The sequence below is a fragment of the Lingula anatina genome, chromosome 10 (genome assembly GCF_051362555.1).
Source record: "Lingula anatina isolate TDL-2025a chromosome 10, LinAna3.0, whole genome shotgun sequence".
Lineage (NCBI taxonomy): Eukaryota > Metazoa > Brachiopoda > Lingulata > Lingulida > Lingulidae > Lingula > Lingula anatina.
Window position 1 is genome coordinate 2,371,613 of NC_141776.1, and position 21,895 is coordinate 2,393,507.

The 21,895-nt window shown below is 39.3% G+C and overlaps 3 protein-coding genes across 3 annotated transcripts in view; all 3 read left to right on the forward strand.

Moving 5' to 3' along the window:
- The window catches only part of LOC147759363 (E3 ubiquitin-protein ligase TRIM56-like), a 102,328-nt gene that overhangs the window by 8,780 nt on the left and 71,653 nt on the right, over nt 1-21,895 (forward strand). The window lies entirely within an intron of this gene.
- On the forward strand, nt 5,060-7,500 carry LOC147759365 (E3 ubiquitin-protein ligase TRIM71-like). Its single transcript, XM_086997415.1, has one exon. It carries the CDS (start codon nt 5,447-5,449, stop codon nt 7,382-7,384), a length of 1,938 nt encoding a protein of 645 aa, XP_086853541.1. The 5' UTR covers nt 5,060-5,446; the 3' UTR covers nt 7,385-7,500.
- Nucleotides 13,676-15,728, forward strand: LOC147759366 (uncharacterized). Its single transcript, XM_086997416.1, has one exon. The coding sequence runs from the start codon at nt 13,800-13,802 to the stop codon at nt 15,726-15,728; it is 1,929 nt and encodes a 642-aa protein (XP_086853542.1). The 5' UTR covers nt 13,676-13,799.

The following is a 21,895-nucleotide window of genomic DNA, read 5'->3' on the forward strand; positions in this document are numbered from 1 at the left end:
AAAATTGATGGCTTGGCGTTCCGGTATGTTTTTTTAATTTGTTAATTTTTGCATTTTAAAAGTAAAAGTTTGAGCATTCGATGACGATCGCGAGATCGTATGCTTCTTCATAAGTTGCCTTCTCTGTAACCTTCATACGCGGCCGCGTCCTCTTTCTTCGTTTTTTTTTCTTCATCGACAGCATGGTGTCGGTAATTTCCGGTATCAACTCTAAATCTTTATACGTGTGTAACAAATAAATCGCACACGCTCACACACACACGCGCGCGCGCTCATGACTTGATAAAAGTAACCTGTTCATATATATTTTTTTCTTTTCAACTTTCGATTTTCACCCTGTATAATTAACAATTTAAAGGTTGTTTCTGTTTCCACGCTTCCAAGTATTGTAGACATTGACAGGATTGTGCTTGAAGTGACGTGTAGTGGTTTAAGACGTGAAGCTGAATGGTCATTTTTAGCTAGAAGTGAAGGGAAGTGAAGACGTGGGCTCAGAGATAAAGGCGGTTTTTCCAACAAAACGGTGAGACATCATTTTTTTTTCGGGGGGGGGGGGGGGAGGGGGGCATTTTGGGCAGAGAATACTTGTAGAAATAATAGGCACATGTTATGAAAACGTGTTACGAAACCTGAAGATCTAAAATCGTGCTTAATGTGCAGTCAATTTGTTTTGTCATATATGCTGTATCGGCCGACAGCGCGACAAAAAACATCAAGGGAAAATAATTCATTTATTAATTTAACCAGTATATCTTATTATGTTTCCATGTGTTCCGCGTCGGGGATTAAGGTGTATATCAGCCGCGTTCCATCCTACGTGGTAGTCAAGATGCGCCAACAGAATGTCGAGTTGATCCGCAGCAGGAAGAAGTTCTATACCCAGTTCATCGATATCTCTGAAAGTAATTCAGTTAAGGAATTTCTAAGGAGACAAGAAGGGACTTCTATCGGTCCACAGCTTTTTAACGGCGTGGAATACTTTCTGACACTGTAAAGACTACAAGACACGCAAATGTACACGTATAATGTACTTCAACCGCCATTTTGACGAAAACCTCAAAAGATATTTGAAAAGTAGAAATGTCTGAAGTTGGACGAGCTGACATGATTGTATTATAGGGGTATATACCGGTACATAATAAATAATAAAAAATAAATAAAATACACGGGGCGTTACCACAAAATATAACATGCCCTTAAAGCATAATACCGGGGCACATATTCAGTGTGCTGCGGATTGAAAAAATAAAAAAAATTCAATATTTTGCACCCTTTATACAAGAGAAATATTTTTTTGCAATCCAGGCTTAAATTCTTTATGCACCTGGCATTTGAATACACATTTCCTCATATAGTGTCGCACGTGTGCAGTTAACCTACAGGTGTATTTCCGCTGGTCGTGTGTGATGTCGCCCGTGTCACCAGAAATGACATGCATACCCGACTGCCATTCAGCGAGAGTCCCTGTGGATTTAACTCAATAGAGCGGTAGTTTCGTTTGGAATGGGCCATTATTTAATAGATTCAGCACATCCTTTCATGTACAGAATACGCTAAAATATCGTTTAACGCACGTGTTTTACAGTCTCGTAAGAACTGATAGTGTAAAGCGGGTATCCTCTACCAGGGCCACAGATTGATTTTTCATTAGATATTTACAGATATGTCTCTGGCTTATTTATATCACATTTTTACAAGTGCACATAATTCATTTACGGCCCTGGCAGAGGGTAAAATGGGGGCCCACTATTCATGCAGCGTCGTCGATCTGTTCTGTTTCTCTACAGGTATTGTGTGAAGGGCGCAGATTGTGCTGTCCACGCTCATCTAAAGCATTCTGTTGCCCTCGTTCACTTAACGCATTCTGTTGTGTAGGAGCCCTATTTTGAGCATACACATAATGTAACGCCTTGTCTTATGATTAATACAAGATGCAGTCACTAGATGGCGGTAACATCTCAGGTCGCGTATGGACTGATGTGACAAGAATGGTAGTCTGATAGAAACCGTAGTCCATTCCCCATAATGCTTAGGACAAATCTTTCGGAACAGGAAAATTTTACACATAAAAATTATCAAACACATGCAGAAATATTTCAGCTCGTGTTTGATAATTTTCATGTTTGATCCAACTACCAAGCTAATGAACAGTATTGCTCAGGAAAATTTTAGTTCACAGCTAGTGAATAGCCTGACAAAACGTGTATCTAGTGTTCTGTTCAAATATCTGTGGATATGCCGGAGGGTAGAAACCCTGGCGATAAAGGAAAAGTTACCCAAATTTCAAGGTCGGAAATTACCAATATTTATTATAATTTATTATTATTATTATTATTATTATTATTATTATTATTATTATTATTATTTTGTACCTTGAGCTTTTTATTTGATTTATTTAATATTTACTTTATTTTTGTATTTTGTAATATAAAAGTTTTAAGCACATTATGTGGTCTGAGCTCAGTCCTATTCTCTTTACACTACACACTTCACCCACTGAGGATGTATTTTGTTTGGTTTCCATTTGATGTGGTATGTGGATTATTACTAGATAAATGTTATATGTAAAAATCCTCATGATGAAAAATAAATTATTGAGACTTGTATGTATGACATCAGATTTTGGCTCACGATAAACTACATAGGGACCAGTACCATAGATTATCGTATTTACTATGGCTCGATCCTTCTCCATGGGGATTCTCGATAAATTGTAATCAGCTTAGGCTGCTAAGATGTCCGTAACGCCTACTGACTGCCATGGGGTAATTAACTATCGTTTGGCAGCTTCAATAGGCGTGCCAGACATCTAAGCCGCTTAAGCTGAAAGAAATTTAGCAAGAAACCTCCGGAGATGGATCTAAAGTCTATAAGATATTATTCTTGACTTTACATGAATAATATAATATACTTATATATTTTATTTAATAATAAATTAATAATAGAACTTTTAAAACTCTTCTTTCCTGTGGTCAATTTCATCTCAAGCGAAACGATACAAAAAAGGCTTAAAACATATAGGCTATTCACACTAGCATTTTCGACCGCGGTCAAGGCCTGCATGACCTCGGTTCTGTCGCGGTGAACTTTTCTAATGTGAACGGACCACGTACCCCTGACCGCGGTCGAAATAAACCCAGATTGGGAGCTGGGTTAAATCGGAGTTAACTCCGGATGTTTACATATGGAACGCATGCGCACAATTGGGCAATTAATCAACTGATCTCGTTCGCAAGAAATCCTGGCAGCTATTTCAGAACTATGAGTATGGGAAGCAGTAGTATGCATATAGGCCTATCATAGTCTGAGGATGCCGTGAAGGGCCTCTGCGCCAAATGGTCGGAGAGTGAGGTACAACGTAAATTAGCAGGAAGCGCCAAGAATAAAACGGTCTGCCACAAAATATGCTTTAGGGTATCTGTATCACCATGCCTACATAGTATCTTATCTTTTGTAACCGTTTTGCAGTAAACGCATATATCTGAAATAAGATAAATAAGATAAATTAAATATTAAGGGTCGGATTTTTAATTATCCGAACAATAGAGTGCATGCTGAACAGGGAGTACGATTGCTGGAATTATATCGCTACTGATCGCTTGCGGTATCAGTGTGACCGCAAAAAATCTCGGTTTCGTTAACCGCGATTCAATCGGAGTCAACTCGAGGGCGGTTAACTGCCTAATGTGAATGGCCTAATATTGTCACAGGAGTTTTGAGATTGCTGCACTTGTTTTGTGGTCCAATTTTATTAACATATCAAATGTGTCTTAACTCTTATCACTGTTTTGAAAAGATTATTTAAAGAATATTTCGATTTACAAAAATATTTTAGTTTTAAATAACTTAATGTTAGTTTTTAATTTATCTTTGTGATTTTAGTTTTTATATGTTAGTGTAAGCAACACTGAGACGCACATTGAGTATTATCATTATTATTTACATAAAATCGTTTGAAAATATTTGTAAAATATTTGTATTTGTGTTTGAAAGTATGAAAGTTCAGGTGAATTGGTACTGACAGGCTGGAAAGGTAATAAATGCTTTATCATTGACATTTCCCGCCTTAATATTCAACAGTAAACAATATGCTCCTGTACAAAATGTTACTAGAGTGCCTACTTAGAGTAACTTCAGCGTCTGGGTTAATAAACAAGCCCAGTTCTGCTATCTCTTGTATCATGTGCCTCGTGGTGGGGCGTACATCTCAGGTGACTCCAGCTATCAGGACGAGTGAGGTGTGTTCTCACGTACACCCAAGTCTACAGTTAGTGCAGGTTTAAATGAGCCATTTAGAATATGTTCAAAATATAAATATAAACTTAAAACCCATGCTTTAAATTCAACTTGATAGGCCTAATTGGCTATTACACTTGAATGCAAATATTCTTTTTCTTTTTGCCGAGAAGGAAATGATATTGGAAAATCACTTGAAACATATCTTTCCCTCATTAAACTACAGGGTTTTTTTTTTTCTTTTTTTAATCAAAATACCGTTTAAAGCGCAAACCCATGAAACTGCGTTAGGGGATGCAATCAAAAGGGAAATCAGTGGTATTTTAGTTTATTAATTTTTACAAAGTTACTTGGCAGATAAAAATCCATATTACTTTGACGTAATATTCATTTTAATTATTAAAATAATGTCTGCAATATTTGTAGACGTGGAAACAATCACTAACGTTTTAATTATACAGGGAAGCAATCGATAGTTAAACAGATAAGGATACTTGAACACGTTACCTTTATCAAACCAGGACGGTGTGTGTGTGTGTGTGTGTGTGTGTGTGCGATTGTTACACACGTTGAAGATCTACATGAGATACTGAAAACTACCGACACCATACCGAAACGTAACGGAATACGCTGTCGGTGGAAGTGGTGTCTGAACAGCAGGCTAAGCGCTAAAACAAAGAACTCAAACTGATTATACTGTGCTACACTTGCCTACATGTACGTATATCAAACATTGTCTCTTATCATGTTTACCAGATATAATTTACAGACACGTTAATATTTAATAAAAACAGGTGATTCTGTAACAGTCCATGGGTCCAAGGAGGGTGGCGAGAGGATAATACAGAAATAAGAACCTTTTTAAACAAGACTTGGAAATTATACTATTCTGCAGTTTGTTGTTTATACAATCATGGTACATTATATTCATAAAGGAATAAACCATGCACGAGATGCTCCATGACATACAGGAACATTTGGTAAAAATGGTTATTTGCTGTCTATAACCGAAAGAGTTGTAAATGCAGGCCAACCTTAACACATTGCCTTTGGAAGGTGATTTAAGACTCTTCGGTGCGTCAGTCATCAAAGTGTAGGCGACCCTTGCAACCCTCACCGTCCTTTGCACAGATTTCATCACACAGTCATGTGACACGGCCTGGTGTTCTTGTATATAACACAGGCGCTGCAGTGTTAAACAATCCAGTCAATGACAGAGAATGCGCCGTTTTTAAGTGACGAGACTAATTATACAGACTTTTGGCTGTGTTCGAACCTAACTCAGTTTAAAGTCATGGCATCTAAGAAGTTGTACGACGTCTTCAGTGACAATTTTCTCACGTGTCACATCTGTCTTCATGAGTATGAGGACCCGCGTGTCCTCCCATGCTATCACACTTTCTGCCTGGCTTGTCTTACCCAGCACGTAGCAGCAAGTGGGTCGGGAGGCAACATCACGTGTCCAGTGTGCCTTCAGGAGGCGCCTGTTCCACCAGGTGGGATAGAGAAACTTGTCCGTAACTTCTTTTTGTCCAAGGTGAAGGACTTCATGTTGACAACAGAGAATAAAGACAAAATGTGCGGTAACTGTGACTCACAGGTTGCTCAATTTTACTGTCAAGATTGCAGACATTTTTTATGTGAGAACTGTCGACAAAAACAGCATGACGCAATAAAAATTCTGCGGGGACACAAAATTATATCAGCGTCTGATCACGATAAGCAAGTCCAGGAAGAAATGGACGCTAGACTATTTTGTGATAAACACAAAGGACAACAGTTAATCTTTTATTGCACAGATGACGATGTTGTTGTGTGTCGTGACTGTATTCTCACCAAACACAACAAACACAACTGTGTAGACATTGCAGATGTAGCAGAAATCCATAAAGAAAAAATAAATAGTGCCTTTAATCATTTATCTAAGAACATTGCACTGTTTGAAAAAGCAGAGTCAGAAATATCTAAGCAACAGAAAGATACAACTGACATCGTAAACAAAACGGTGGCCGACATACAACAACAGGAGGCGGATATTATAAAAGAGGTTCAGCGTATTTCTGCTCAGTTGATAGCAGAAGCAAAAGACCACGCCGCAACGCATATGAAGTCACTCGAGGCTGAGAAAGATCGCGTTCAACTACAGAAAGTATCCATCCACAGCACATGTGAGTTTGCCAAACAGCTTGTTCAACATGGCTCCCACTCGGAGGTGATGACACACGCTAAAAATATCCAAGCAAGGATGAAAGAACTGAACAATGTTAGGCCCATCGTACAGGTAAAAACAACAGAGATCACTTTCAGTAAAGGAAAATTTCCAGTGGACTTCTTTGGTCGTGTGAAGAAGTTAGAATGGCTAAATTCTGCATCTTTGGTGGGTGAGTTTGATATCAGCATGAACTACATGTATGTATGGGACATATCGTGCAGTCAAAGTGGAACAATATATTTAGTTTCTTTAATAGCGGGTAAATTTACAGCAATATCACCATCTCATGAGGTGATATTCCAGGTGTATGTACCAAGTCCCAGGGGTGTCACCGTGCTCAGTGATGACAGACTGGTGGTTACATGTGATGATGTATGCCGAGTGTATTCCTCCTCCGGGAGACATGTCAAAACATTTGGTCAGGGTGGCATGTCTGCGCCATGGGGTGTTACAGTGGACAACAATGGACACATACTTGTCTGTGACAAGAACAATAAATGTATCTGTGTGTATGACGCTGTGCAGTTCAATCTTATCAATAAGATCAGCGTTCCTATGTGTAATAATCCACAATACATTGCAGTGCTCCCATGTCGGGACACCATTGTGGTGAGTGACAGAGAGGGACACTGTGTATATGGAGTGAACCCCCAGGGTGATGTAGTGTTCCAGTATGGTACACCAGGTGAGGAAGGCTCAGGTGATGGATACCTTGACTCCCCCTGGGGAGTGTGTACAGACAGCGTGGGGCACATCTTCATTGCTGACAAATGGAATCACAGGGTGGTTGTTCTGACCTCAGATGGTCAACTGTTAAGATACGTGGTGGGTCCGCAACAGGTTTCAGCACCAGCAGGTGTGGTCATTGATTACAAAGGACAGCTTGTAGTGGGGGAGAAAAGAGGCAAGGTGAAAACATTTCGCTGTGTTCGTTAACTGCAAGTTAAGTATCAGACATTACCCAGCAACATCATTTTTACCACAAAAAGAGAGAAGAATTACAGCGAAACTTTGTGCATGAACTTTATTTGTAGAACACATAATTATGGATATTTCTGTTAATTGTTATATTAATTGTTATATTGGAAGGTGATGATATTGGTTAAAAAACTATCAGTTATACGATAATGTAGGAGTGGGAAAGCAAAATAATTCATTATGTACGTTTAAATTCCACACACTAACCAATTTCATGTCGAAAATAATTCATAAAACAGTTTAATTACTAGTTTTTCACTTTTTTTGGCACTTTCACAGTCAAGTAATACCGCTGTATAATAAAGCTACAATCTTTTATTTGAGCAATAATGATGTTTCTTAAAATAGGAAAGAGTGCGACAAGTGATTTTACGCTGAATAAATCAAATGTTCATGTAACACGATTGCGCGATCTTTTGTATTCTTGTAAATAAATGTTTTTAGAAATATCGTCAGTAATACCAGTATTTACTATGAGACCAGCAGGAATATTGTAACACTATAACGTAAGTGCTGAGACATTATGGTTTTACTTCCATCTCGCCGCGATATCCACATGAAGGCGGATATAAATCACCGTTACCGCGTCTCCTCATACACTACACGTGGATTAGCTACTTGGACTTGAGGTCACACTCTTAACTTGAACTCCTAGGTTTTAGGCTCTTTCGATGCATTTGTATAGTTCGAAATGCACCCTTGTCACATTTTTTTACAAAAGTAAACTAGAAATATTTTATTAATTCTATGATATCCTTCTTTTCATGTACAAAAATGAATTCTGGACATTAGTTGTATTTTATTGTACATAAAAAAAAAGAAAATTAATTCCTGACTCTTTCTCTCTCTCCCCCTCTCTCTCTCTCTCTCTCTCTCTCTCTCTCTCTCTCTCTCTCTCTCAAATAATCGCAAAGAATTTTAACTAACGATCTTTACGAAGCGCCGTTTCCTTGGAAGTACCACTTTTCTTTCATTTCGCGGTAAATTCAAGCCGCTGACCATAAAACTGATGGTATGTTTTTTCAATTGATTAATTTTTGCATTTCACAATTAAAAGTTTGAGCATTGACAGGATTGTGCTGGAAGTGACGTGTAGTGGTTTAAGACGTGAAGCTGAGTGGTCATTTTAGCTGGAAGTGAACGGGAGTGAAGACGTGGGCTCAGAGATAAAGGCGGTTTTTCCAACAAAACGGTGAGACAGCATTTTTTTTGGGGGGAGGGGCATTTTGGGCAGAGAATACTTGTAGAAATAATAGGCACATGTTATGAAAACGTGTTACGAAACCTGAAGATCCAAAATCGTGCTTAATTTACAGTCAATTTGTTTTGTCATATATGCTGTATCGGCCGACAGCGCGACAAAGAGCATCAAGGGAAAATAATTCATATATTAATTTAACCAGTATATATTATTATGTTTCCACGTGTTCCGCGTCGGGAATTAAGGTGTATATCAGCCGCGTTCCATCCAACATGGAAGTCAAGATGCGCCAACAGAATGTCGAGTTGATCCGCAGCAGGAAGAAGTTCTATGCCCAGTACATCGATATCTCTGAAAGTAATGAAGTTAAGGAATTTCTAAGGAGGCAAGAAGGGACTTCTATCGGTCCACAGCTTTTTAACGGCGAGGAATACTTTGTGACACTGTAAAGACGACAAGACTCGCAAATGTACATGTATAATGTACTTCAACCGCCATTTTGACGAAAAACCTAACGACATATTTGAAAAAGAGAAATGTCTGAAGTTGGACGAGCTAACATGATTGTAATTTAGGGGTATATTCCGGTACATAATAATTAATAAAAAATAAATAAAATACAAGGGGCGTTACCACAAAATATAACTTGCCCTAAGAGCATTATACCGGGGTACATATTCACTGCGTTGCGGATTGAAAAAATAAGAAAATTATTCAATATTTTGCACCCTTACAAGAGAAAAATTATTTTGCAAACTAGGCTTAAGTTCTTTATGCACCTGGCATTTGAATACACATTTCCTCATATAGTGTCGCACGTGTGCAGTTAACCTACAGGTGTATTTCCGTTGGTCGTGTGTGATGTCGCCCGTGTCACCAGAAATGACATGCATATCCGAATGCCATTCAGCGATAGTCCATGTGGAATTTAGCTCAATAGAGCGGTAGTTTTGTTTGGAATAGGCCATTATTAAATTTAAATAGATTCAGCACATTCTTTCATGTACAAAATGCAATAAAGTATCGTTCATCGCCCGTGTTTTACACTCTCGTAAGGAATGATAGTGTAAAGCGGATACCCTCTACCAGGGACACAGATTGATTTTTTATTATTAGATATTCACAGATATGTCTCTGGCTTATTCATATCTCATTTTTACAAATCAACATAATTCATCTACGGCCCTGACAGAGGGTAAAGTGCGGGCCCACTATTTGTGCAGCGTTGTCGGTCTGTTCAGTCTCTTTGCAGGTATTGTGTGAAGGGCGCAGATTCTGCTGTCCACGCTCACCTAACACATTCTGCTGTCCACGCTCACCTAACACATTCTGCTGTCCACTCTCACCTAACACATTCTGCTGTCCACGCTCACCTGAAGCATTCTGCTGTTCACGCTCACCTAACACATTCTGCTGTCCACACTCACCTAACACATTCTGCTGTCCACGCTCACCTGAAGCGCATTCTGCTGTCCACGCTTACCTTATACATTCTGCTGCCCTCGTTCACCTAACACATTCTGTTGTCTAGGAGCCCCATTTTCAGCATAAACATAACGTGACGCCTTGTCTTATGATTAATACAAGATGCAGTCACTAGATGGCGGTAACATCTCAGGTCGTGTCTGGACTGATGTGACAAGAATGGTAGTCTGCTAGGAACCGTAGTCCATTCCCTATAATGCTAAGGACAAATCTTTCGGAACAGGAAAATTTTATACATGAAAACTATCAAACACATGCTGAAATATTTCAGCTTGTGTTTGATAATTTTCATGTATGATCCAACTACCAAGCTAATGAACATTTTTGCTCAGGAAAAATTTAGTTCACAGCTAGTAAATAGCCAGACACAACGTGTATCTAGTGTGCCGTCCAAATATATCTGTGGACCTGGCGGAGGGTAGAAATCTTGGCGATAAAGGAAAAATTACCCAATTTTCAAGGTCGGTAATTACCAATATTTAATATTATTGTGTACCTTGAGCTTTTTATTTGATTTATGTCATATTTACCTTATTTTTGTATTTGGTAATATAAAAGTTTTAAGCGCTTTATGTGGTTTGTGCTCAGTCCTATTCTATTTACACTACACACTTTACCCTCTGAGGATATATTTTGTTTGATTTCAATTTGATGTGGTATGTGGACTATTACTAGATAAATGTTATATGTAAAAAATTCTCATGATGAAAAAGCAACTATTAAGACTTGTGTGCATGAATTCAGATTTTGGCTCACGACAAACTACGTAGACACCATTACCATAGATTATCGTATTTACTATGGCTCGATCTTTCTCCATGGGGATTCTCGATAAATTGTAATCAGCTAAGGCGGCTTAGATGTCCGTAACGCCTACTGAAACTGCCATGGGGTAATTAACTATCGTTTGGCAGCTTCAGTAGGCGTGCCAGACATCTAAGCCGCTTAAGCTGAAAGAAATTTAGCAAGAAACTTCCGGAGATGGATCGGACCTGTTAGATCGATCTTGGTATGGGAACCCAGTCAAACACCAAGTTTTCCAGAGACAACACTACACAGAATCAGAGTTGAAGATATGTTATCACAACAAGCGTTAGAACCAGGGTGTAATTCTCAACAATAAATGTGACATATGTCATCACACATTAACAAAGTATGTAAATCACCATATTTCAGTTGGCAACTAATGTCTAAGATTCTTCACCTTATTGACAGCAAGTAAACAGAGCTATTCATCCATGCATTTGTGGCTTCTAGACATGATTACTGCATCATCCTGTTTTTGTTCGGAATGCGTAACTATCAAATGGGGAAAAATCAGTCTATTCAGAATTCTGCAGCTCGTTTCTACTGATAAGAAATATGTTTATAAGACGTTAGGACTTAAAACTTGGGAGTTCAGATTGAGAGACTGAGGGAGCCCGCTCTGGGTGAGCTAGGAGACGGGAGCGAGTCATGGGTGATGGTTGAGAAGTTACAGACATCACGTAAATGATGTAGTTAAAGAGTGTCAACAAATAAAACATTAAACTTGTCATTATGTGTCCTTGGGTTTTCTTTGAGCGACTTTATGTAAAGCTGCCACGAACCACAGAACCGCAGATTGCGTTCTGAGCCTATATAAAAGTTAAAATACCTAAAGTATATAAAAGGGTTTCATTACATATTTCTTACCAGTGTCGCAATATTTGGCGGTACATATTAATTTTCATTATTCAAATTGCACACGTCCACTTACGTTATATAATTACAGGTAAGGTCAATAAAACGAGTCGAGTGCACAAGCAAGCGACTCCAATCAAATTAATTAACAAGTGTGGGGATTTTATTTGTGAACTGTACAAAGCGATGCTTTCGAGTTACGGGACCCAGTTCTGCTATCTCTTGTAACAAGTGCCTCGTGGTGGGACGAGTAAGGTCTGTTCTCACGTACACCCAAGTCTATAGTTAGTGCAGACTTAAAGAACTATAGTTTGAAGAGATTTGGGAAGTTCCAAAACCCCGTAAAATATGTTAGACATTAGTAGTGGCGGGCGGGTAAGGTAATGACTGATTAATCATTGACATTCTCCTGTCTTTGTATTGAGCGGTAAACAACATGTCCTTGAACAAAATGTTATCAGATAGCCTTCATAGAATAACTTCGCGGACAATCAGCGTCTGGGTTAATAAACTAGCCCAGTTCTGCTATCTCTTGTATCAAGAGCCTCGTGGTGGGGCGTACATCTCAGGTGACTCCAGCTATCAGGACGAGTGAGGTGTGTTCTCACGTACACCCAAGTCTACAGTTAGTGCAGGTTTAAATGAGCCATTTAGAATATGTTCAAAATATAAATATAAACTAAATCACCTTGATTGAAATTAAACTTGATAATTGGCTATTACACTTGAATGCATTTTTTCCTTTTTTTTCCGAGGAGGAAATGAAATCGGAATATGCCCTGGATAATCTCTTTCGCTCAATAAACTACATTTTTAAGCAAAAAAACTGTTTGAAGTGCAAACCTATGAAACTGCGTAAGGGGATAAAATCAAAAGGGAAGACAATGGTATTTTTATTTATTTATTTAAAAAAAAAAGTTAATTGGGAGATAAAAATGCATATTACTTTGATGTAATATTTATTTAAATGTCTGCAACATTTGGAGGCGGGAAACAATCTTTGCCTTGTTAATTATACAGGGAAGAAATCGAAAGTTAAAAAGATAAAGATATATGAACAGGTTACCTTTATCAAACCAGGACGGTGTGTGTGTGTGTGTGTGTGTGTGTGTGTGCGATTGTTACACACGTTGAAGATCTACATGAGATACTGAAAACTACCGACACCATACCGAAACGTAACGGAGTACACTGTCGGTGGAAGTGGTGTCTGAACAGCAGGCTGAGCGCTTAAACAAAGAACTCAAACTGAGTGTGCTGTGCTACACTTGCCTACGTATATCAAACCTTATCATGTTTACCAGATATAATTTATAGAAACGTTAATATTTAATAAAATCAGGTGATTCTGTAACAGTCCATGGGTCCAAGGAGGGTGGCGAGAGGATAATACAGAAATAAGAACCTTTTTAAACTAGATTTGGAAATTATACTATTATGCAGTTTATTGTTTATACAATCATGGTACGTTGTATTCACAAAGCAGGGCCGTAGCCTGAGCAAAACGCCAGGGGGGAGGGGGCAGTAAGCGGACACCAGGGGGCGAAGCCCCCGAGGGCGTGTGTGGGAGGGGGTGTCCCCCTCCCTCGGTGTGAAAAAAATTTAAAAACTGTATGTATAATACTGTATTCTAATGCATTTTAATTGTTATTTATTGCTCAATCAGAAGTCAGAAATTTGTTTGTACCTCAATTCCCAAGGGGGGGGGGGGGGGGGGGGAGGCTGCCCCACCGGAGGCTTCGGCCCTGCAAAGGAATAAAACATGCACGAGATGCTCCATGACATACAGGCACATTTGATAAAAATGGTTATTTGCCTCTATAACCGAAGAGTAGTAAATGCAAGAAATCTTAACACATTGCCTTTGGAAGGTGATTTAAGACTCTTCGGTGCGTCGGTCATCAAAGTGTAGGCGACCCTTGCAACCCTCACCGTCCTTTGCACAGATTTCATCACACAGTCATGTGACACGGCCTGGTGTTCTTGTATATAACACAGGCGCTGCAGTGTTAAACAATCCAGTCAATGACAGAGAATGCGCCGTTTTTAAGTGACGAGACTAATTATACAGACTTTTGGCTGTGTTCGAACCTAACTCAGTTTAAAGTCATGGCATCTAAGAAGTTGTACGACGTCTTCAGTGACAATTTTCTCACGTGTCACATCTGTCTTCATGAGTATGAGGACCCGCGTGTCCTCCCATGCTATCACACTTTCTGCCTGGCTTGTCTTGCCCAGCACGTAGCAGCAAGTGGGACGGGAGGCAACATCACGTGTCCAGTGTGCCTTCAGGAGGCGCCTGTTCCACCAGGTGGGATAGAGAAACTTGTCCGTAACTTCTTTTTGTCCAAGGTGAAGGACTTCATGTTGACAACAGAGAATAAAGACAAAATGTGCGGTAACTGTGACTCACAGGTTGCTCAATTTTACTGTCAAGACTGCAGACATTTTTTATGTGAGATCTGTCGACAAAAACAGCATGACGCAATAAAAATTCTGCGGGGACACAAAATAATATCAGCGTCTGATCACGATAAGCAAGTCCAGGAAGAAATGGACGCTAGACTATTTTGTGATAAACACAAAGGACAACAGTTAATCTTTTATTGCACAGATGACGATGTTGTTGTGTGTCGTGACTGTATTCTCACCAAACACAACAAACACAACTGTGTAGACATTGCAGATGTAGCAAAAATCCATAAAGAAAAAATAAATAGTGCCTTTAATCATTTATCTAAGAACATTGCACTGTTTGAAAAAGCAGAGTCAGAAATATCTAAGCAACAGAAATATACAACTGACGTCGTAAACAAAACGGTGACCGACATACAACAACAGGAGGCGGATATTATAAAAGAGGTTCAGCGTATTTCTGCTCAGTTGATAGCAGAAGCAAAAGACCACGCCGCAACGCACATAAAGTTACTCGAGACTGAGAAAGATCGCGTTCAACTACAGAAAGTATCCATCCACAGCACATGTGAGTTTGCCAAACAGCTTGTTCAACATGGCTCCCACACGGAGGTGATGACACACGCTAAAAATATCCAAGCAAGGATGAAAGAACTGAACAATGTCAGACCCACCGTACAGGTAAAAACAATAGAGATCACTTTCAGTAAAGGAAAACTTCCAGCGGACTTCTTTGGTCGCGTGAATAAGTTAGAATGGCTAAGTACTGCATCTTTGGTGGGTGAGCTTGATAGCAGTATGAAAGATGTATGGGACATATCGTGCAGTCAAAGTGGAACAATATATTTAGTTTCCTGGTTATCAGATAAACTAACAGCGCTATCACCATCTCATGAGGTGATATTTCAGGTTGATGTACTAGGTCCCAGGGGTGTCACCGTGCTCAGTGATGACAGACTAGTGGTTACATGTGATGATGGATGCCGAGTGTATTCTTCCTCCGGAAAACATGTCCAAACATTTGGTCAGGGTGACATGTCTGCGCCATGGGGTGTTACAGTGGACAACAATGGACACATACTTGTCTGTGACGTGTACAATAAATGTGTCTGTGTGTATGACGCTGTGCAGTACAATCTCATCAATAAGATCAGTGTTCCTATGTGTAATAATCCACAATACATTGCAGTGCTCCCATGTCGTGACACCATTGTGGTGTGTGACAGAGAGGGACACTGTGTATATGGAGTGACCCCCCAGGGTGATGTAGTGTTCCAGTATGGTACACCAGGTGAGAAAGGCTCAGGTGATGGATACCTGAACTCCCCCTGGGGAGTGTGTACAGACAGCGTGGGGCACATCTTCATTGTTGACCCGGGGAATAAAAGGGTGGTTGTTCTGACATCAGATGGTCATCTGTTAAGATACGTGGTGGGTCCACAACAGGTTTCATGCCCAACAGGTGTGGCCATTGATAACAAAGGACAGCTTGTAGTAGGGGAGTATAGCCCGCAAGAAAATGCAGTAGTATCGAAGTAGCAAAGAAGCATCAACGCAGTAGTGGTGTGGAGCATATTTGCAGTAGAAATGCAGTATAGCCTACTGCAATTCTACTTCAAAAATTACATAGGGTTGTACAGAGGAGGAGCATAAATGCAGTAGATTAGCAGCATGATAGAAGCACATGTTTCAAATATGCTAATTAGCTCCCACATCGAAGCAGATTTGAAGCATGTTTGCAGTATGATTGCAGTAGTCTACTGCGCTGGAGTATCTACTTCATTTTCGTGCGGGAGAGGCAAGGTGAAAACATTTCGCTATGTTCCTTAACTACAATTTAAGTAATATAACAGACATTACCCGCACGAAAATGCAGTAGTATCGAAGTAGCAAAGAAGCATTAACGCAGTAGCGGTGTGGAGCATATTTGCAGTAGAAATGCAGTACACCCTACTGCAATTCTACTTCAAAAATTACATAGGGTTGTACAGAGGAGAAGCATTAATGCAGTAGATTAGCAGCATGATAGAAGCATGTTTCAAATATGCTAATTAGCTCCCAATGCGAAGCAGATTTGAGGCATATTTGCAGTATAATTGCAGTAGTCTACTGCGCTGGAGCATCTACTGCGTTTTCGTGCGGGTACCAAGCAACATCATTTTTACCACAAAAAGAGAGAAGAATAACAGCGAAACTTTGTGCATGAACATTATTTGTTGAACACATAATTATTGATATTTTTGAAATTATAACTGTTATATTGGAAGGTGATGATATTGGCTAAAAAAATATTAGTTATAACATAATGGGAGAGTAAAATAATTCATTATGTACGTTTAAATTTCACACACTAACCAATAACATGCCGAGGTTCAAAAATGACAACAAAACCAATTTAATTATTTCTTTTACTATTTTTGGCACTTTTACAGTCAAGTTATACTACTGTATTGAAAAAATACAATATTTCATTTGAGCACTGATATAGTTTAATATGTTTCTAAAAAAATGACACAGTACGACAAGTGATTTTACGTTCAATGAATCAAATGTACATGAAACAAGCTTGTAAATAAATGCTTTTAGAAATATCGTCAGAAATAATTTGTCATTGCGCAGTTTGTGTTTTTTATCTTTTTAATTTTATTTAATTCTTCCTCTCCATTCCCTGCTTTTCATCAGAAATGCCATTTTGAAACAAATGTATTTCACCTCTAAATGTACAATAAGCATTGGAATGATTTTGAATATTAGCACATTCTGAAACCGCCGAAGAATTATCATTAAAAAGTAGATTTACTCCACATTGTATTTGTCACTGAAAGGCGGCAGGTACGCCATTGCACATTTGTTCTTGAAATATCCCAACTTGAGGAGTGGCCAGGAAAGGCTTGCAGAATGGTCAGTGACAACAGCTGATTGAAATCTGTTCAAGCAATTTTATCTTCCACAACAAGTGCTAAGATAAATTAAAGCAACATTTTAACAAGTTTCCTTTCGTAAGCAATTGACGGGAGTTGACCCCCGAGTTCATTCCTCAAAACATTTAGAGGGTGTGAAATTGGAACGCTTTATTCGGTTCAATGGGTATTTTACGGTGGAATAAGAATTCTTTCTTTCGGTATGCATGTCAAACACTACACTGCCACCTGCTCACGACATATGCCATGAACACCTATCACTGAGGCTCGAGGTGTTCTGGGATACATCACTCGGGTGACAGGGTATTGTCCCACACTTACCTGTATCTCACATATATAAGAAGTCGCATCCGTGGCAGTCACACATACCAGTGTCCTGAGAACGCTACCGGACCACACCCTCTCGCTCTCTCCTTGTTAGTCAGGTAAGTGAAATATTATACAAATAGTATATAGTTAATGAATCATACAGAACATTACAGTCAAAATTGAAAAATAAACTAATTTTTCTCATATATGCAAATGTCTTGCCAAACAAGGAAGGCTGGAAGTGACGTATCACCTACAGCTAACACCACGGTCACCAACAAAACATCGTGCCTCGATATGAAACCAAACCACTTTGGTGTTTTTAGCCTTCAAATTCTACAAAAGTCAAGTTGTCTTATAAATAAGCAGACCTAGGGTTTAATTTTTAATGATGTGTGATTATATTTATTATTAGTAAAGAGATCCCAATTACAACAAAGAATTATTTTGGATTAGCGCTTTTTAGATTTTTAATAAAACATTCAATTTAGTTTAGTGACTTTGCCTCGCTTTCGAGAAATTAAATTTGTTGATCATTTCGCGGCGCGAACGTTTCATGCGTTGCGTCGATCCCTTAATTTCGCCGACCTGGGTTTTCTGATATGAAGTGCCTAAAATTAACCTTCCTACATTATTAAATGCAATTAGAAATAACATTCACACTAGCGATCAAGCACTTTGTCTTTATCAAGGGTGGGAGAGGGGTGGAAAATATTCTTGGGTACACATATAACACTATAAATACAAAAGGCAAATACAATAAAGGCAAAATAAATGTTATTCTAAGGTAAGCCCGCTGGCTTTGCTTTTTCAACACAATCAAAAAAAATATTTTCAATATAATTTCTCAAAACGACACCAGGAAGCAAATTATTGCAAACAAAACAGTTTCGCACATGCGCAGTCGTTTCACAGTGATCTACAATCTCACTCTGTAAGTAGTGAATACTTTAATGGCGTATAAATATTTACAGTTGATACCACATGGTGTTTTAAAGTACTATATATGCATATTTATCAGGAATAGTGGAAAAGACATCTTGGTGCGTAACAAATATAATCGAGTCGACCTACTTTATGCATTGTACTGTACATTGAAAGTGTGTCGCAGAGCGTCGACGGAATCATATGAAACTCAAGGACACTGGTTCATTTTAGATTTCTATTAATGTGTTTACACTACAGTTTGTTATGCAGTTACGATATAGGCATGCCATGGCAAATTTCATACACGCCCTCAACAAGAAGAACTGAAACAAGGAAGGTGGTTTAGGGTTAGTGTATCAAAACGGGTCAATATTCCAGATTGTTGATTACTGAGTCATCCACTGGGACAATTTAGGGATTTATACCAATGCATTTTCAGTGCAACTTAGATATATAACAGGTTTTTGCATAGTCTGCCTCCCTCTATCTCTACTCACGCCTGCCTCTCGTTTCCTCCTCCCTCTCTCTCTCTATCTCTCTCTCTCTCATATAAAACACGGTAGCTTTGGTGTATCCATACTGTAGTAATTATCAAAACAAAATTTTCGGTGGAGGAATAAACATTTATTTACACTCTTCTAGATACAATTAATGTGGTGGCGGTGAACTGAAATATAATTGAAACAAATGAAAGTAAAAGAATAAACAAAATATAAATTTCAACTTAATAGAAATATCACAATGAAGAAATCAGCGCACAACACATACCTTAAATAACTAAAAATACGTACATAACAATGCTGCCTCCACTCTTTCGCGTACAGTAGGCCTACTAGGCGTGTTCCAGCCATGACAATACATGGTGACGTTTTATTGGTGACGTTTTGTTACCAAGAGAACACCAATCATCCAACATATGAGGGCGCAACTCACACCAAGGCGAGACAACACAAAGTAAACAAGACAAACAACAAAAACAAACAAAGCAAACAAACAAACGAAAAATACAAAAAAAAAAAAAAATAAATAAATAAAAAAAGGCCGACGACACATACCACATGGGGGTTACAAACATCTACTTGTTTTATCGTGGTGATATTAGACTGTACAGCACCAGGATGATTCACAGATAATGTGACTTGCTCTTCGTGCCCCTGTCTTCCTCGTAACCACAATGTTGACACACGAACTGTCATATAAACATTGGCCGACACCGCCGCGTATAGACCCATAATAACGAGTATAAGATTTAATTAATGGCGTTTATCTCTCAAGCCAGTCAGATAAGATAAGATAAGAATTTAATCAGCCATTTATAAAAATTGGAAATTATTTTTCTTTGGAACAATGCTTGATGCCGTTTTTTTTTTTTTATTTCATTACAGATTGCGATCGCCTGCTCACAATGGGAATCTGCGTGTAAAAAACACCATCGCCGTGTCAGATGATGTGGTCTGATGTTCGTGCATATAATCCAGAAGCAGTGTTACACAGAGCAGTCTCAGACAGCTAATGCCATGAAAACTATATGTAGACATCATGAACTGACGAGACTTATGCTTTAGGCTGTGTGTAAACCTAATTCAACTTGGTGTCATGGCATCCAAGAAGCTGTGCGAGAAGTTCAGTGACAATTTTCTCACGTGTCACATCTGTCTTCACGAGTATGAAGACCCACGTGTCCTCCCATGCTATCACACTTTCTGCCTGGCTTGTCTTGCCCAGCACGTGGCAGCGAGTGGGACGGGAGGCAATATCACGTGCCCAATGTGCCGCCAGAAGGCGCCTGTTCCACCAGGTGGGCTGGAGAAACTTGTCCGTAACTTTTTTTGTCCTAGGTGAAGGACTTCATGTTGATAACAGAGAGTAAAAACAAAATGTGCGGTAACTGTGACTCACAAGTTTCTCAATTTTATTGTCAAGATTGCAAACATTTTTTATGTGAAAACTGTCGACAAAAGCAGCATGACGCTATAAAATTACTGCAGGGACACACAATGTTATCAGTGTCTGATCACGATAAGAAAGTCCAGGAAGAAATGGACGCTACACTTTTTTGTGATAAACACAAAGGACAACAGTTAATCTTTTATTGCACAGATGACGATGTTGTTGTGTGCCGTGACTGTATTCTTACCAAACACAACAAACACAACTGTGTTGACATTGCAGATGTAGCAGAAATCCACAAAGAAAAAATAAATAGTGCCTTTAAAGATGTATCAAAGAACATTTCACTATTAGAAAATGCAGAGTCGGAAATATCTAAGCAACAGAAAGATACAACTGACGTCGTAAACAAAACGGTGACCGACATACAACAACAGGAGGCGGATATTATAAAAGAGGTTCAGCGTATTTCTTCTCAGTTGATAACAGAAGCAAAAGACCACGCCGCAACGTATATGAAGTCACTCGAGGCTGAGAAAGCTCGCATTCAGCTACAGAAAGTATCCATCCACAGCACATGTGAGTTTGCCAAACAGCTTGTTCAACATGGCTCCCACACGGAGGTGATGACACACGCTAAAAATATCCAAGCAAGGATGAAAGAACTGAACAATGTCAGACCCACCATACAGGTAAAAACAACAGAGATCACTTTCAGTAAAGGAAAACTTCCAGTGGACTTCTTTGGTCGTTTGACCATGTTAGAAAGGCTAAATACTGCATCTTTGGTGGGTGAGTTTGATAGCAGTATGGAAGATGTATGGGACATATCGTGCAGCCAAAGTGGAACAATATATTTAGTTACTTGGCAATCAGATAAACTAACAGCGATATCACCATCTCATGAGGTGATATTCCAGGTTGATGTACCATATCCCAGTGGTGTCACCGTGATCAGTGATGACAGATTGGTGGTTACATGCCGGGATGGATGCCGAGTGTATTCTTCCTCCGGGAAACATGTCCAAACATTTGGTCAGGGTTACATGTCTGCGCCCTGGGGTGTTACAGTGGACAACAATGGACACATACTTGTCCGTGACGTGTACAACAAATGTGTCTGTGTGTATGACGCTGTGCAGTACAATCTCATCAATAAGATCGGTGTTCCTATGTGTAATAATCCATAATACATTGCAGTGCTCCCATGTCGTGACACCATTGTGGTGTGTGACAGAGAGGGACACTGTGTATATGGAGTGACCCCCCAGGGTGATGTAGTGTTCCAGTATGGTACACCAGGTGAAGGAGGCTCAGGTGATGGATACCTGGACTCCCCTTGGGGAGTTTGTACAGACAGCATGGGGCACATCTTCATTGCTGACCGGGGGAATAACAGGGTGGTTGTTCTGACCTCAGATGGTCAACTGTTTAGATACGTGGTGGGTCCACAGCGGGTTTCAAAGCCATCAGGTGTGGCCATTGATAACAAAGGACAGCTTGTAGTGGGGGAGTATAGAGGCAAGGTGAAAACATTTCGGCATGTTTCTTAACTACAATTTAAGTAATATTACAGACATTACCAAGCAACATCATTTTTACCAGAAAAAGAGAGAAGAATTACAGCGAAACTTTGTGCATGAACATTATTTGTTGAAC

Coding starts and splice junctions, on each gene's coding strand:
- LOC147759365 (XM_086997415.1), top strand. CDS start 5,447: ATGACAGAGAATGCGCCGTTTTTAAGTGACGAGACTAATTATACAGAC.
- LOC147759366 (XM_086997416.1), top strand. CDS start 13,800: ATGACAGAGAATGCGCCGTTTTTAAGTGACGAGACTAATTATACAGAC.